This window comes from Leuresthes tenuis, unplaced genomic scaffold (assembly GCF_036924035.1).
Source record: "Leuresthes tenuis unplaced genomic scaffold, fLeuTen1.0.hap1 SCAF_19, whole genome shotgun sequence".
NCBI lineage: Eukaryota > Metazoa > Chordata > Actinopteri > Atheriniformes > Atherinopsidae > Leuresthes > Leuresthes tenuis.
In genome coordinates, this window is record NW_027325373.1 from 3,973,139 (window position 1) to 3,991,655 (window position 18,517).

General features: G+C 38.8%; 1 protein-coding gene across 2 annotated transcripts in view; it reads right to left on the reverse strand.

Moving 5' to 3' along the window:
* The window catches only part of npr2 (natriuretic peptide receptor 2), a 56,162-nt gene that overhangs the window by 32,917 nt on the left and 4,728 nt on the right, over positions 1-18,517 (reverse strand). For both annotated transcript variants that reach the window (XM_072371327.1, XM_072371326.1), the window contains exons 2-5: positions 10,699-10,880; positions 5,928-6,041; positions 3,727-3,862; positions 2,726-2,820 (exon numbers count right to left, since the gene is read on the reverse strand). In XM_072371327.1, the coding sequence (XP_072227428.1) occupies positions 2,726-2,820; positions 3,727-3,862; positions 5,928-6,041; positions 10,699-10,880 (527 nt within the window). The remainder of the gene's footprint in view (positions 1-2,725; positions 2,821-3,726; positions 3,863-5,927; positions 6,042-10,698; positions 10,881-18,517) is intronic.

An 18,517-nucleotide genomic window follows, 5' to 3' on the forward strand; every position in this document is an offset into this window, starting at 1 on the left:
TGAGAGCTTCATCTGTTGTCCTGCTGTGAAATACGACTCCAGCATTACTGACCAGTAGCAGAGCTTAGTGTTTTTCAACTGCTGCTACCTACATGTTGTCTCCCTTCAGCTAAAACCTTGGAGGCCGTCACCCTTACCAAAGGTCATCAAAACAATGCAGAATGTGATGGTTGAAGGAGCAGAGGCTCCAGTCTTTAACTCCCTTCCACTCACTGACAAAAAGAAAACTTTTCTTGTGTTCTTTCCTAATCTTCTTATCTGAGCTGTCCAATGCTTAATTCTTTGAGTTGTCTTCTGAAAATGGTAGATTTTGCAGCCATAGTGTCAACTGAACTCAACTGTAAGCGTGCGCACGATTTGAAATCCATTAACAAGAAAATAAAGTTCAGACATGGTCGAGTACTTATTGTAACGGAGACCCTGAAAGCTGAGACCGTTCCTGTGATGTTTTTCGACCGGACTTCTGGCTACTCGGGTCAATCAGTCATATGAATGAACCAATTAAAGGCCAGGGATAAATGAGACCAGGAAGTCCTGCTGACAGCCTCTGAGGACGACTATGAAATTCTAACTGAAGTCGAATGCAGCTAACCCACTTCTTCTATCCTCAGAGACAAAGGAACACACACATTGGATCGGTTCACAGCAGTTAGTAGAGCACAAAAATACTCAATTTAATCGCACAGAGAGGGAAGTCTGAGGTTTTTCAAATCTTATCATTAGACAAGTCAAGACCTCACAGTGTTGCACAGATAGCAATATCCGCTTTCCATGTGTTCTGGTGAACATTTGATTTCATTGCATCCACGGCCAATCATAAGCAAAGGCTGTGGTTTAGAACCACACACGACTAATGGCGCTGGAAAGAATTTTGAGAAAATTCTCATTACAGTAATTAGGGGCACATGAATTTGTCTTTTTTTGCAATTATTTTGAAGAGCAGCTTGACAATGACCGACAGTAGTGACATTAAAATAATCCACAGCCGAGTCGTTGAAAACAGAGATTGTTTTGAGTGAGTGGAGTGCAAATTATATTGTCATTTATTATCAGTACATGTGCAATAACCAAATGAGCACCAAAATGCTGCCATGTCAAGATTTTCCAGAGTAATTCTGTATTAATAATGTTTCGAGTGCTGCAGCAGAAAGAGGGTTTTCAGAAAGAATCTGTAGTTAATCCTCTTCAGCTCATCAGCGTTGTTCACAGCTGTAATATGATCCTCAACCAAAGAACTGCTGAAAAAGCGTCTTTTCTTAAAACGGCACATCTGTGTGCCGATCTGCATGTATTCGCCATCACAGTCCAAACAGAGGTGGGTCAGAACGGTAAATACTTTCTCTTTAAAGACAAACTAAAGAGAGAAATTTGCTAAAAATGTTCTTTCTCTTCAATGGAGACATTTTATGTCCTTTTTTTCACAATTTCCAGAGGTCTTAATGAATTATTGCTTTGTTAAAATAACGCTGAGAGACACGACAATAGCTCATTTTTCTTTCATTCCAGCAGATTATTTCAGGGCATGGAGTGACCCACTCAAGCCCACTCCACCCCTTTTTCCTCAGGTTCTGCCTGCCTTTGGAGATCTGTGGTACTCAATAACTCTTGGAGTATGTTATTATGATATGAGAGAGCTTACTGTAAATAGCCTGAGAGCTCAGATCACACATCAAACAGCCATTTTATTCTCAAATACTTTTCCCTCATCTGCATTTGGACCACAGACAGCTGCCACTAATCAATCTTTTAGCCACAATTGCGTTGCGAGACATGTTGAAACATGCACTGCATTGGCTGGTGAATAATGCTCCAATAAATCCTCGGTCATATATAAACTCTGGACTTCCCCGTTGCTCCATTCCTTTGTGTTTTGTTTGCATTTTTGTTTTTCAAACAGCAATTACCTGTGCTGTACTGATGGTAGAAGTGATGGTGCAAAGGGATTTTTTTTGTCCCCTTTAGTCGGGATAAAGGGGGATTCCAATTTCCTGTTTGTCTTTGAATGCATCATCAGAACCAATAGCTGTTCACAAAAAGAATGTAAAAATTCTAAATTATGGTGGGAAAAACTTGAATAATAACTTTTATAACTTATACATATCTGCTTTGAATTGTAAATTCTCAAGAATAGAATTATCAGTCAAGTATTTTTCATTTTGCTGTGTGCTAGTATGAACTTTCAGGCTAGGTAGTGGCAGCTCTCTCATAATATTTCACTCTTGAGTGTTAAAAATTTCAAAATTTAAGTTTCCGTGGTAGCTTTAAGCTGTAGGACAGGCCTCAAAAAAGGCCCACCCCACATACAAAAGTGCAGGAGTGAAGTGAAATGACTCACTCCTCCCCCTAAAGCTTGTTGCTAAGAAAAGAGCTGTTAATTCATGGTTGACTAGGGAGCTGTGGGACTCTCTGTCTCCATCATATTTTCACCAAAGAACTCCACAAACAGTCTGATAAGGCCTCAGGAAATTGTGTCGTCTCAAAGTAGTCGGCCATGTCTGAATAAATGGCAGAATGTGTCCCCTCTGAATCCCATTTCCAGACATTTATGAAAAATTTAATCCAACAACGTCTCATAAAAGATTTCATAAGATCTTCAGAGCAAAACCGACATAATATGACCAAACTCATATTAAATGACCATATCTACATTATTATCTAGCTATATTACAGCGGAGTATTATAATATCAATCAAAACTTAATTCACGCAGTAAAATCTTGACTTACTCCATACTCTCCTGTCTCCTGGTTGGTCATCGCCCACAGGTCGACGTCTATGTTTCTGGCGTTTTTTTCGTCTGTGGAAAAAAATCCTGTCACTCCTATTAAGAAAAAAAGAAACACTTCTGTTAACTTCTTTGCACAGAAATAAACTAAGGAATTAAATAAACTAAGGAATTTACTCAAAGTAGCTTTTTTTCCAGCATTGTCATACTGTCACACTGATTTCTGTATGGACCAGTTCTTTGAAAATAGCTCCATTAAGAGCCTTCACACTTGATATTCTGTCCTTAACCACTACATTTTGAAATGAAGCTTGAGAAAGAGTTCAAATGTGACTCCTAAGTTAAGAAGAGAAGGACATTTTCTGAGTGAATGTTGGTTCGTTTAAACCAGACAGTGTTAACATTGTCAAAACACCCACAGTACTAAGGTGAAACTTTCCATCATTATCCTGGTCCCACTTTCTTTGTTTTTCTTCAGTCGTGCCAAGCAAAGCAACTCTAATCATTTCTTTTAATCTGAAGCAACAAAATCCCATTTTCCTTCTCTCAGTATGATATCAGCGCAGATCTGGCAGCCAGCAAAGTCGACACGGAAGTGTGTCAGATACCACGTCAAGCATTGAAAGTACTATTAACTGGAGTGTTGTGTGATGAATGTTCAATAAGAGTGTAATTATTGTGATGAAAGGGAATATTTCCAATCACATTTTGGGTTCAGTGGTGCTTTGTGGTCGTGTTTAGATATCAGTCACTTGGTTTTACAGCATGTCTTATCAGAGAGCACCATTCTCTGTGACTTGTCACCTGAAATGATGCCTTTGAGTTGCAACGTTGAGGAGACATTTCCAAACTCTCTATCAATAATCAGTTCTCAGTTTGTGGTCACATACTTCAATGTACACCAGGAGATACAAGTTTTGAATCCAAGGAATCAGCCATCTATCTAGATTTGGTTTTTCAGATGTGCTCTGGCGTAAGAAGTCAGTCCATCCATTTACTCACCCATGAAACGGCGGTTCTGCGTCCTCATTGTGATGTTAATGCCGTCGTTCTGGGCCCCGCCCTCTGCTAGAGTCTCCTCCAGCGCCATTGCATACAGCACAAAACCATCATAAAAGCAGCCCGCGATGTAGTCTATCTGTAAGGAGAAAAATTCTTTGGACCAACAGCAACAGCAGTGTTTGCACAACACAGGGTTTTGATTAAGGCTCTCTGTGATGAAAGTGAAGAAACGCCTTGTTCTTTAACAAGGGGATGCCTGTTCTTCTGCTAGGGTTTGGAATTGAATTAATTGAGACAATTTTGTTCAGACAAATGTACTTTTGTTGAACTCTAATATGGAACATCTGAGATAAATGCAGCTATAATTTAAGTGTTTGTTAACATGTCTGTTACCATTGTAATTATTCATGATTAAAGGAGAGATTGCGGTATTCTCTCTCTTTATTATTGTATTAATCATTGGTTTGTTTTCTTAAGGTTTTTAGTGCTTTATCAGCAGCTTCATGGGAACACCTGGGTTCTGTTCCCTGTCTTTCAAACCTGGCTATTACTGAGGCTTCCCTCCACCTCTCCTCCCCCTTCAGCAGGGAGCCCTGGGGTGATGTGGTTTTATTCATTTTTTTATTTGTTTTTTTTACACCATACAACATTTGCACATCCCACCTTCCTACAATGCTGACTCTCTGATTTTACACCCCACACATCGTCTTCATTATGACTTGCAGTAAATATTCTAACTGACTGTTGAAATTTCCTATTTTCTCAGTGCCTTAAGGGCCAGGCTGTGACAATATATTATTGAAAAATGACTTTTTCTGTACTTGAGAGCATGTATTTCAGTGTCTGAAGTAACTTAACTTAAAAACACAACCAATAACCCCAGCTTCAATTTCAGATGATGCTATATTCGCTGTACCAAAAAAGTAAGAATGTGAAACTTGCTTTCTGGTTTGCTATTGACATCAAATATCATCAGTAGTTACATAGACCACTTAACTGAAGAAATAAATAAGCTAATAATGTGCAACTAGTACTTTTTACCTGCAGAGAATTTCTTTAATTTTAACCACAAAGAAGTTGGAAATGACAATATCCCATTTGTCAATAAATGCACAATGAGTACAGCTTTTTAACTGAGGTTAGAAAAACAAATATTAGCCATATAAGCAACAACTCTTAATGTTAGCTGTCAAGTATTTTTTTATTAGTTATTATGTTTTATTAGTTTTATGAGGTTATTTGCTGTATGATCTCTCATAATGCAACAAGATACTCCAAGAGTTATCAAGTGCAACATATCTCAAAAGACGCAGACCCTGAAGAAGAGACGGGCAAAGTGGAGTCAAGTGGGTCACTCCACGCCTTAAAATGAGCCACTTAAATAGGGCTGGGCGATAAAACCATAACGATAGCTATCGAGGAATAACTTTTCCTCGATAGAGATATGAAACATGGTCGATATACTTTGGATAGATTACATTCGTCCATCTTTTGACAGACAATAGGAATAGCCAATGACAACGAGAGTTGCGCCGCACTGAACCAATCACGTGGCTGGAATAGAGTGGTGTGGAGGTATTTTGAAGTCCGACATGAAACAGAGTAGTGAGCACTGCAAATGATGTCGAACACATGTTCCGACAAACACAGGAAATACCGCTAATCTGTTTCATCACCTGAAGCAACCCGTTTGAGCACGAAGAATGCAAACTTTTACAAACAAGTGCTAATCTTCCCCCAATAACAAGGCCTGTGCAGCAGCAACAGAAGACCACAGAGTCTGCTTTATCCAGCGCCATATGACAAAAAAATCTAAGAGACACCGTGATTTTACAAATGCAGCAGCTTATTGTGTTGTAAAAGACATGCTACCAATAAGCACAGTGGGAAATAAGGGGTTCAAGTGGATGCTAAAAGTTATGAACCCGATATATATCGATATATCGACTGATATAAAAAAATATCGTGATATGAGTTTATCCCATATCGCCCAGCCCTAAGTGTAAATAACGGGAAGAAAATAAATTGAACTGCTGTACTGTCTTTCTGTGGTGTTTTGATCAAAGCATGTCACAGACATTTCATTAAAACCTAAAGAAATGTGTCAGCTTGTGAAAAAAGGGCATCGCGTGTCTCCTTTGGCAACTTGTACTTGCATTACAAATGAAGCTCACAAGAACTCACAAGGATTTCTAACTTACCAGTGACGGTTCCAACTGAACACCAAAATCTCTTTGGGCTCTGGCGTGGAGTTTCTTCTGAAATTCCTTGTATTCTGGATTATCTGGAGGATGGTATGTAATGACGAAAACAGACTGGAGAAGACACACAGAGGATAAAATGTTATTAAAGATATGGTCGAAATGGACTGTAGAATGAACAAGCAACATATCTACACAATATCAATCAAAAATGAGGGTTTATCTAAATAGAAGCTCAGAATAGCCATGCTTGAAATTATGTTTTGAAGTTGATATCTTAAGACAAGTTAATTATCTTATTATTTGGAGATAACAAACCCTGAATTCTTGAGAGCAAATACTCTTAAGCAGTTACATGATCTGTAATACTCATGAGCACCTACAGGCAGAAACAGGGAGATCTTTTCTGACTACATGATGCTTTTGTCAAAATCAGGTAAGATCAAGTAAGTCAGACACTCATCACCGTCATCTTTGATAATTCACGAGACCGCCCTCCCTCCCAAAACACGCCATTGTGGCATTTAGATACGGCCAATGACTACAGGCCATTCAAAGAATATGCGATCTGAACTAACTATATTACTGTTTCCTTTGGAAATTCACACATGCCAGACAATGACGGCTCAGCCCCGCATCAGCGAGTGCTCAAACATTAAGCTGCTGTTGTGGAATCAGCTGAGTGCTGACAGCATTGGTGGATAGAGCGGTGCATTTTGAAATGTTAGCTTTCCCTCACACGCTCCGTTGCCAGAGGCCTTTGTGCTTTCACACATGACACCATAGCACAATGAAGGCATCAGTCCCAGCATAAAAGGGAAAAGTGTTGTCAGGATAATTCATTTGTGATCTTGCAATAAGGGTGTGTAAATAAATAACTGAAATAGCTATTGTCTGGTTCCATATTTTTCAGTTTCAAAAGTAATCTACAGCATTTTCTAATAAGCTAACAAACTGAGGTTATACATTGCTAGGATTTTATATTAAATCCATAGAATTACAATTTATTAAAGACATCAACTAACATCGGAAAACCATTTCAGGACTTTGAACCAAGACATGGTTGTTAATTATAAACATTTTGGCAAAATACCAGACTCTTAAGTCCACTAGATAAAAAGAGGCCTGTAGGTGTTCCCACAATCCATGATGGTCAAGCTCAAACAGAATTTCAGGAGCAAAAAGGTGTAAAATTCAAGCCAGAACAAACTATGACTTGCTGAGCCTTAAAGTTCACTGCCCTGAGTGTGTGGGCTGGGGAAAATTCCACTGCTCTGGCTCGAGTGACATCGAATCAATTTTATTGGTTGAAGGCACAAAGTTTCATGAATCAAATATTGCAAATTATTTTCCAACATCAATATGACAGCGACATTAGCAGCAGCAGCAGAAGCAGTTCAAGAGCGTGTACACAGCAAAATGGTAGTTATTAGCATTTCTGGCATCTATAGCAGCACCCAAAGAGTTTGTGTGCTGCAAACTATTTTCACAAGATTCCAAAAAAACAAATCAGCCTGGTCGTCTGGTCGTTAATTTTCAGTGTAAAGACACCTCATGAGTAATGTAATGCCTGCAAGCTTTTACCTTTCTATTCAATTCTTATAAAGCCATCATTGCCAGACTACATTATGTTGTGTAAATTATGCTTCATTATTTTTGCTGAATGGTAATAAATGGATGGCTGAATGTTCAGCAAACTCTACATCAATTTCTGTCATGTATTGAAAAACTAATGAGAGACAGAGCAGAACAATATATTTCAGCCAGACATTTCAGTGCAGATATTTACCTCAACTCACCGTTGATCCTGTCACTATACCAGCAAAAACAAGCTTTTCACATTTCTGTAGTCTTTCAGCTTTGCTCTTGACCAGACAAGCTTCAGATCATTTTTCATGTTACAACAGTGATTGGAAGCCGACCGCAAACTTCCACAAGCCATTATTGCTGCAAATGGAGCTTATTGCCATAATGAGCCCTGTTATGGTCTGCCAACAAATTAACGCCTTGGATGATGAACATATTTGGAGCCAAAATTTTGTTCTCCAGCCAAGGAGTTCAAATTCAGATAAACTGATGAAGAGATAAGTGTGTTTGATGCTAGAGCCATTTATGATCACCTTATGGTTTCAAAACAGAGGAAGCAACACTAAAATTACTCATTAACTTTCTTGATACAAATATGGGCTAAGGTCTAACACAGTATCCATATCAGGAATACATACACGATGAAGAAGGCAGAACTGTGTCTGTTAACTCTGCAGAGTCCAGTAATCCTTACTATTACTAATACAATATGTATTTACAAGTGCACTTTCTAAAAAAACAAAAAAAAAACAGTGAGACAATTAGTTTATATTCTCATATGTTTGTCAATCAAAATCTTAACTTTTTCAGAAACTATAGCTCAGTTTCCCTGAGGCTTTTTCTTGTCGGCCTATTTCAAATAACTCTTTGACGAGTCTCCCCAGTCATCTGTCCACATCTCCAAAACTTAACATCAATCAGTGGCTATAACCTCTGAGGCTGTTTTGTATAGACAGCATCCATGTTAACAGTGGCCCACAAATAGTAAAATGTGAATCCTCATGTCTACATAGTTCAGAAATACTTCCTACAAGGTGTTTCTTAAAATGACACTGCGACACATTTCTTTTCTTCTTATTTTTTCTTTCTTTTTGTTTTGTTTTGTGAAGAAAACAAAGTAAAATAAGTTAGGACTCAAGTGTAATAAAAAGTTGAACTTGGGGTCTCTTACATGGAAGTTCACGGACTAATATCTTCCACTTCGCCCTCCTTCCTCCATAAATGTGTTTGTGGCAAATCAACAGTGTTTAAAATCTACATAATCATGAGCCGTTGAGTGTGGTCTCGATTAGGAACATAATGAGCCGCTGAACCTCAGTGTCATGATGTAGTACCATTGACCACAAAGTGAGACATGTAGCTGCATATCTGTAGGAAATTAAGTAAGGAAAATATAGTCGCTGCACTATTTTGAACCTTTATGGTGAGACCGCAGCATTTTGAGCTGTGGACAAACATAGCCGTTACATATTCTGACTTGTGTTTGGGTTGCTTAGCTATTAGCCAGAGAGCTAACATTAAGCTAGCAAAATTCAAAGTCAACAACTGTGGATACAGCTGACTAAGAGTAAATAATTTAACAGTATCTAACAAAAAAAACTATAGTAGATACTTATCCAGGATGTACTTGCTTCCAAATCAATATCATATGTAATGTCAGCTGTAGCTTTAATATAGCAAGTTACAGCTAACTGGACATGAAATGACTACTAATGAGAAGTAAATTATTATCAAGTTTCAAGATTAGTGTGCTCCTTGCATCTAGGGCCTTCTTACAGTCCCCAACCTGTAGTATTTGGAATGAAGGGGTGATGAAATTTAAGGTTGTAAAACAAGATATTAAGCTTTTTTTCTTTTTCTAAATCCTAATGTCAAGGCATCCATAGCCAGCTGATGCCAGAAGAGGTTTTTAGGTTTTGTATTGGCAGGCCTGTTTTAAGAGCTGAGCAAAAGTTAATCTATTAGATGTGTGGCTTTGCTCTGGTACAGGCTACGTCAGCACATGACCTTTGAACAATAAACAATAAACAATAATAAACTCTTAATCTCAGGGTCGTGGGTTGGGTGTAGCACTTTTAATAAACAACAGATGTTTGATCCAGCACAAAGTCAAAGTTCAGCTCTGTTACCACCATCACAGCGACCTCAATGGCGCCTCTTTGAATGGTCACAAACCTCCTGAAATGCACAATATGAGTCAACAACTCTCAAACCTGTGCAAGAGCATTACATTTGCCTTTCTGTGAGCTCATGGTATTGGGGACTGGATAGTAAGTGGTAAGATTGCCACCTTTCATGTGGGTGACCTGGGTTCAAATATCCTGCATGAAAGGTACTACCTCCAGTAGGGGTCCTTGGGCAAAACCCCCTTACCCCTACCGGTGTAAGTTGCTTTGGAGAAAAGCATGTGCCAAACGCATAAACAGAAACACCCTGCAGCTAATGAGAATCTATTACACCCAGACCATGTTGTAAAATTGTATCATCTTATCTAATTGCACATTTGTGACTGACAGTATTAAAATCTAGACTGTATTTCCAAATAAAATTAGAAAAAATTAGACAAATGAGACAATATAAGAGCAGCCACAATACTAAATCACCCATAAGTCCAGTTAGATTGCATAAGAGGATACTAAAAACTTCAAAACTTTGAGAGAAATGAATTAAGAGAATTAAGAGAACAGTTTGGCATTTGGAGAGATAAATTAGGCGAACGACACCTGTGTGTCTACCATCTTCTTTCTCATTGCACTAATTTGCAGGGCTAAATGGCTTCCTGTGAGAACACATCCACTCATTCATTAATGTCATTTAAGAATCTGACTTCCTAAAGTTGTCGAGGGGGTTGGTGTTAGTTTGAATCTTCAGGGACTGAAATACTAAATAAACCCACACACTGGCTAAACGGATGGAACTCTTTTAAACTCATCAGGATGTATGTAATCTTTTTTAACACGGTCTAATGTCTGTCATTACCATAAAAGCTTCACACCCTGTTGCTTTGGTTAATGATCACTCAACCTAACATAAAAGTTCATTTAAACATGGTTCATTCTATATGTGGGGTAAGACAGTAACAGAACTGCCAACAGAAGGTTTTGTAATATTTTGTACCAAACACAAAAGTACGGAACAGAGGAAACAATGAAAAAAGAACAATTGTGTGTTCTGTTTATTATACCTTAAAGACCTCGATGGGATTGGCCCATTCGAACTTGGGGTTCTTCCACGGTTTACGATCAGTCAAGCTCTCTGCAAACACATCCAAATAGAAGATAGCATAGTTTTCCGGGTCCTGGATCTCACTCTGAAACTGCTTCATGATGATCATGAATGTGTCCAGGGGCCCGCAGATATATATGACTGCAGATGGAAAAGAAAAAGAATTAGAGGTTTATCTCAGTCACTGATTTGTTTCTGTGAAATATAGATTATCATTGCAGAAATCTAAGTCTTATACCAAGTGCACAATTCCTATAAGATATGACAGTCACTATGGTTTGACTTTGGTCTTATGGCATGATAAACAAACTGATCACAGAACAGTCATGTCCTGTGAAATGTCATCAAAAATAAGGTGGCAGGGAAAAGCATCTGTCATGTAGTCTGTGTTTAACTTTGCCATCTTTTGCGTTTGGAAGAGCTATCTCTGCAAATATAGATCTTAAAAATTCTCTCGATTAAAGCACTTATTATCGGCGAGACATAATATTTTTGGATTCCACTTTCAGCCGTGAACCATTTTTAATTACTTACACCAAACAGCCGCTGTGCACACATGGATATATTCCAGATGTAAGGCTGCACATGCAAGCAGAGCCAGCACACATGTGCAACAGGCCCCAGGAGGAGAGGCACAGAAATTTATGCTGGAGAGCCCGAGGATGGCTGAGAGTTTGTAAACCTGTTAACTTGAGGCGTCAGTGTTGCTCGAAGCAGTGGGACGAGCTTGAGGAAAGTGAGTGCAGTTGTACTATTGTCTTCGCTTGTTCCCTTTCAGCTTGCATACACTCAATCACTTTCTTGTCGCTAATCCAAATCCCTTAAGTTTCCTTGCAAATAGCTTCATGTTGACGTGTTCTTTCTCATCTGTAACCTGTGTTGAATTCCAAACTGGACCATAGTGAGCTGGGAGAGAAAGTGGGGGAGACAAATAAGGGTATGACAAAGTAATAAAGCACTCATCGATTCCTTCTTTTGATTATGTCATTTTTATGACAATTACTCAATATGATAGTTCAGAGGTGCTGCTTTTCATTTAAATCAGCTCATTTCTTGTGGCTAATCACCTCTATTTGATTAAAAGTCCTTCTGCTCCCTTACTAATCTGCAGAGGAGCTCACTGTCATTGTGACAATACCTATAATCACTGTTAAAACCAGAGCTGTGTCACATATTTTTGACAGGTCTTGTGGTTTCACATATTGAATGGAACAACATGGCGCAAACACTGAATATTACCCTCCAACAGCTGGCGTCTATTCCAACTTTTGCAATGTCTGATTAGAATAAAAGTCAAGCTTCATCACAATCATCTCAAGGAGATGAAAATATCCCAGACAAGCCAAGATGAAGACTAAAATCATTCAAAGATGAGGGTGAATATTAAAAAAACATTTCCAGGAGGTTAGTAAGTTTCATAAAAATGTGGTAAAAACTTAAATCTGTATTTCATTAACTTGTTTGTATCTTTATTTCAAAGACAAAAGTCATTTTCAGTGTCTTTACTGACCAGCTTCATTGTATTTAGAAATTATATTATCAAATCTAGTTTGAGTCTGAGGCCAGCAAAACGCTCAAAAAAAGTTGGGATAGATCCAAAGAACTTATAAGTAATAGCATGTAGAATGTTCTACAATCATCAGATTAATTGATGACAGGTGAGGGTGTTAGGATTGGGAATAAAAGGAGCATCCACCAAAGGTTTATTTATTCCACAGCAAGGATGAGTTGGGAATAAAACACTTTGTGCAAAGCTCCATTAAACAATCATCTATAAGTTTAAAAAATCTTTGTTCTTTAATCAGATACAGCGCTTAATATTGTGAGAATAACGTATGAAGGAGATATACGCGACCATCAAAGCGACATCTTTTCCCTGGAGGTTATTTGAGCAGGATGCCGGACCTTGTTCTGCACAGCTTACAACAGCAAAGCTTCATAGATACCACAACCTTTCTCACACATCGGATCTGCCTCATCAGCCCAAAATAGACATTCTTGTTAAGCCGTTATCAAACAGAGTCGGTTCAGCGCCACATCAGTGTGGGAAAACATTTATCACGCTGACATCAGGGAACCAGCTGAGGGACAACAGCGTTCCGTGGTGCCAGCTCGCCATTACACATGGTTTGGCCTGTCACTATGATGCCGGCTCACAGGTGAATCAGTGGCAGGTCAACCTCACACCTCCTTTCATTCTCTGTTCTTTTATAGATGACACCGATGCACAACAAAGGCATATCATGTGCTTGACTGGGGTCCCTCAAAACAACCAAAGAAAGATGCGTAACATTTGGTCTTTTAATACTGCTGTGGATTCAACAACGAAGGTGCTTCTTACTACTTCTTACTTTGTCAATCACTCGAAAACCTTTGTCCAAATGTTGATTTTAATCAGACAGAAGGAAAACATGCACATTTGCCGCTTGGTGACCTACATTTAGAAATAGGGAATGTCTTTACAAAAACAAAAAAATGCTTCTCAGCTTTGAAAGTTTAGTCATTTCAGCTTAAAACCGAGAGAGAAGCAACTATCTAACTGTGTTGGTTTAGGATAATCTACCACTTCCGTATTTTCAGTCACAAGAATCCAACCTGACACCTTTTTTTCAGGCTCTGACAGTGTCTTTCCCCACTACCTTCACCCTGCCACCCACACCCTCCTGCTGTTGAGTCATGAATAAAAAAACGAAGCATTATTTCCATGCTAGCATATGTAATAGTGGTAGCTGCCAAGTCCAAGGCAAAGCTCCCAGTTAGCAGACATTTCCTCGTGTGTTAGACTGAAGTGGGCTGCTGCTTCGACCTTAACTCTCATCTCTTCCAGTATGGTTCATCATGCCAAGTAGTCCTGCTGTCTCCTGGACTGCTCCCAAAATAAATGTGCTACACAGCTGGGGAAAATGTCCTCCCGTGTTTAAGCAGTCTTACTGGATTGTGAAGTTTTTATTTCACACAAAGCACCTTCAAATGTTGGCTAAAGAAGTTGTTCCATCTCCAGCAGGATGTTTAACCTTGTTCTTTCTCTGCTCACTCCACTGCTCCACAAACCCTCCATTAGCTTGTTTTTTTGGCTTTCTTTTTGCAATAAATTGTAGTTTGTAGTTGACATGTTTCTTGATGAAGATCCCAAGATTTTTTTGAAGGATCACTCAAGATGGAATATCTTCTGTCAAAGTAAATGGGGTTGAGATGATTTGTGTCCTTAGGGCCTGGGAGACTCAAACCAAAGAGCTGTCATCAACAAACACAAATCACTGTATTTCTGACCTAACCTGATCTCACAGAAATATTTTAAACAACTTCGCACAACATCTTCAAAAAAACAGAAAAAAGAAAGCGCATTGCATGTTGTTGATAGCACTGAGCGCATGATTTCTGACCAAGAGAGACAAGTTTGATTCCAGAGAACAATACTTGTATAATCTTTCCCCATTTTTTACAGTTTCTGAAGGGTTTTTTGTTTCTATTTGTTGCTGCTACATTATTAGCACGCTCAGTATGTGTTTGATTTGGTTAGACACCAAAAACCACAAGTTAGGGTTGGTGAAATATATGGTTTGAGAAGCCTATAATTACCTGAAAATGACAATAGACAATAGACCTTCCTATAAAAATTGCTGCTCCCTTTCTTGCATCTCTTACAGAGGCAGCAGCGGTTTTACCTCCAACTCAGGTAAGACTTGTCTCCCTGGTAACCGAGCAGGCTGGTTTGACAGACTTGTGAAATGAGCTCAACGTCTTAAAGAAACAGTGTGTAGCAATTATTGACATCTAGCACTATAAGTCAGAGACAGAAACCATGTCAAATGCTGTCCACCAGTTTTGTTATAACAGCAAGAGTCCTGCCTGTGTCTCCTTCTTGCTGTAAACCAATATTCTACGTTCCAAACCAACCTATTTTTAGGAACTAAACATTAAACAAAATCCTGGTTCCTAGTCGATTGAAACCCCCCTGTCTGGATCTTTTATTGTTGAAAGAGATTTGCTGTTGCAACACATTGTTGCTAAATCAGAAGAGATTGAAATGTTCCTTCGGAGTTTACTGTTAACTGTATAGCGGGATTCCAGCCAATTCCTTATACATCAACAGTTTTGTCAGACACACCCACCTGTGAAGCCTGTAAATTTACAGAGGGAGGACACAGTAACAGACGAATCTCTCAATCAACGCAATGCAATTCAATTCAAAAGCACCACAAATTGCATCCGCCACAATAATCACAACGTCTTGTGCGGTTAGATTGTTTCAAGAAAAGTTAATTATAACTTTAAGATCAGATTTTATTGTCATGTACGTGCAGGGAAATACACGAAATTTGTCCTTCGGATTAAACCCAGCCTCATTGGCACCTGTTGAACAGGGTCATACACTCATGGAGCCAGATGCCATAAACTGAAGCTGTGGGCAGCCAATCACAGCGCCCAGGGAGCATTGGGGCACAGTGCCTTGCTCAAGGGCACCTCAGCCGTGGCAAGGAGGTGGACTTCCACCCCTCCAGCACCGGCACCTTTCTGGTTAGTGGATGACCCACTGAGCCACGGCCGCCCACCCTACTTGTTTTAGCTACTGTGGCGTCAGCCGTAAATGCTGAACACTGGTCATATGCACACTAAAGTGAAAACATCTTAGATCCTGGCAGACATTCAATACAGCACAGTAAACACAGTCATTTCTAACAGAGCCTTCAGAGTAAATAAAGGCACTTTCGCTTCATGGTGCCATTTAACTCTCTCTGAGGAAAATAACCTCACAATGGTCATGGCTGTTATTATTGTTCGGGCTCCGAGTTTCTACCTTGCCCTTGATTTACTAAAAGTGTTCTTTCAGCACACATCAGAGCGAAATATCACTTTTTTTATGTAGTGCACATAAAAGTGTGTTGGAATGCAAGTAGTGTGATCTTGTATGGTGCGAAGCCTTGAAACAAGCTCTCTTGACACTTTTAGAAAAACACAACTGATAACTTTAGGGATGTTGATTCTTTTGAATTATAACAAGTGTCATGTTTGGCTCTTAGCTGACTTCTCCTCAGAGGTAGATTATCCCTCCTTCTAATATGTCTGAGAAGCTTTTCCAACCCTACTTTTACCAGAGCATGTCAAAGCAGCCTGCAAGTCTAATCTACTGTTGTTGAGGTGTTTTTCTCAGGTAACAGGATTTCTGTAATTACAGCGAAGCACTGCCTAAGCTTTACAGAAAAGACTCTTTTCATCTCTCACTGTGAACAACAAATTACTGACATGCGTATGGATCAAAGAGAAAGAGAGTCTTTCTCTGAGACAGCACAGATTTTCCCTCTGATATTCCATAAAGAAATTAAAAAAGCATAAAGACGAATTATGTTTTGTTATCTTCATTCAGATAACAAAACATCATTTTATAATGCAGGTGAATGAAATATCGCTGGTATCCACAAAGCTTTGCACATTCCCATTTAAGAAACGCTGTGATTGGCTGCTCACCCCTCCGGTGTATGGCATCTGTCTCTATGAGTGTGTGAGCCTGTGCATGTGTGTGTTCAACAGGTGCCAACCTGGATGGGTTAAATGCGGAGGAGAAATTTTGTGTCTTTCCCCGTACATGACAATAAATTTGCTCTTAATATACTGAGCCACAGAGACTATTTTCTGGTTAAAAGATGCTCCAGAGAGAAATCCAGCAGGGTGTTGATATCAAGAGATGTATGTGAGAAAATTACTTTTCATTGTGGTCATTAGTGAGCACATTCCTCACCAAATGCATCATTCTGTCATCATCTTCCCATCATCATCATCTTAGAATGACAATCTGTTACCAGTTACAGGTTCATGAACTACATACCTCATTTAGTCCTGAATATCTCTTAGCCCAGGCAGTCTAGTCCTTATTATTACTTAATTTATAATTCCCACAAACAACTGTAGGTAAACAGAAGTCTTTGTCTCATAAAATCACAGAGTGCACCAACCAAGGTTTCAATGCCAACTTTTGGCTGAAAATCTTTTGATTCGCAGTCTGAACATCTAAGAACTCTTTTCAGGGTTATATCTCAATGTGTTATATAAATTTTTATGATGGAACAACAGAGGCTGAGTGCAGACTACCAGATGCCTCCTGACACCGTGAAGGTGGCAGGTGATTTGGGAACGACAATTTCAATGATCTTGTAACAGATCATATACTGGTAAATTAAAAACTTTATATAGCTTTATTTAACTTTACATATTCTGCTTAATGAGCTCCAACAAGCACTGATGAACCAGATCCAGAGCTCAATGCACAGAAGTAAAGAACTTACTTATACTGTGACATCTCAGCTAAATATGAACATTCAATCAATGTCTTAGACATCCACAAAACGTTCACTTCTACCCCTAATTTAACCTACATTTCTGGACCATTTAGATGTCTTTTAGATTTCTTTTCAACCAGTAAATGCTCGATGAGACGTTAACTTTTTACGTATAAAAGGGCCTCAGCTGTCGTCACTACTGTTAACTTGCCATCGACCGATAAAAGAATAGTGTCAAGCACCATTTTTGACCATTTTACTCTGTCAAAATCAAACAAATAAATAAATAAAACACTAACATCTAGTTTTTGAGTACAATTAATTTTGTCTGATCTCTTTCATGCAGACATTCTGTCCTGTAGTCACGGCATTTCTCAGCTTTGGCCCTGATCAGCATTGATGTGACCAAAACGCCCTAATTTCCAATAAAAAAGCTGCACTCGGGCTTAAAAGCGTGAGAACAGCTCCTTTTTTTATTCACACATGTTAACTGACCGTAACGCCTTATGTGGAGGCTCTGAAATTAACGGTAACAACTTGTTTGATTTGTGGATTTTAAGCCTCTACAAGACAACTGGCAGCTCACTCTCAGTCCAACTGTAATAGTTAACTTATATTATTTCATCAAAAAGAAAAAAAGCTGTCAACTATCTCAGAGAGTTGTGCTTATAAGGAACTGTGGCCCAACACAGCATGCAGGAAATAGCATAATATTATCCCTTGATGCTGTCGCACACTCTTGTCCCCTAAGAGGAAGCCGCTGAACGTAATTCCAAGTCGTAGCACGTCATAACCCGAGAGCATTTAGGGTAAAATTGCTACTACTAGAAATGGGAAATTATAATATTGGCATGTTATAATGGGTAAAAGCAGCATCGTAGTCTCTTGTTAAACATTTTTATCTCATCCAAATGTACATTGAAAGAGTTACTGGATGACATCAATTATTGATGGAAATTAAGCTCAGTTGTGATTATTTTAGAGTAAAAAGTTTTCTATATTAAGATATATATTACATTTATCTCCTTTTCCCTGGGAAGAGTTTCATTGTGGAGTTAAAAAACAAAATACTCAATTAGACAAACTGAATTTCAAACAGTCGTAATCAATCATACTCCCACTCTGGTCCCACTAACGAGATTTTTCCATTTACCACAAAAGCTTGGGTTGCAGTTTCTTCTGGTCTTGAAATTAAATAAATGCATTTAACAGACAATAAGCCGTTTTCTCTTGCCTGCTCACGGCAGTAATGTAAGTTAGAAAATGATTTTTAGTGAATGGTTAGATGTTAAGAGATGTACAGACAGGTATAAACTGAAATTGGGACTGTTGCTACATCGTCTGAGCAGTGGTGGAAGCTACTGAACACTTTTATGAGGAGAAACAAAGCTCATAATGTGGAAATCACCAAATAAGGGTTGATTTTAGCAACATCCTCAATCGGCCTAAATCAGCACTTATGGTGGCTAATCTGTCTTTCCATTTTCTGTTAATTATTCCACC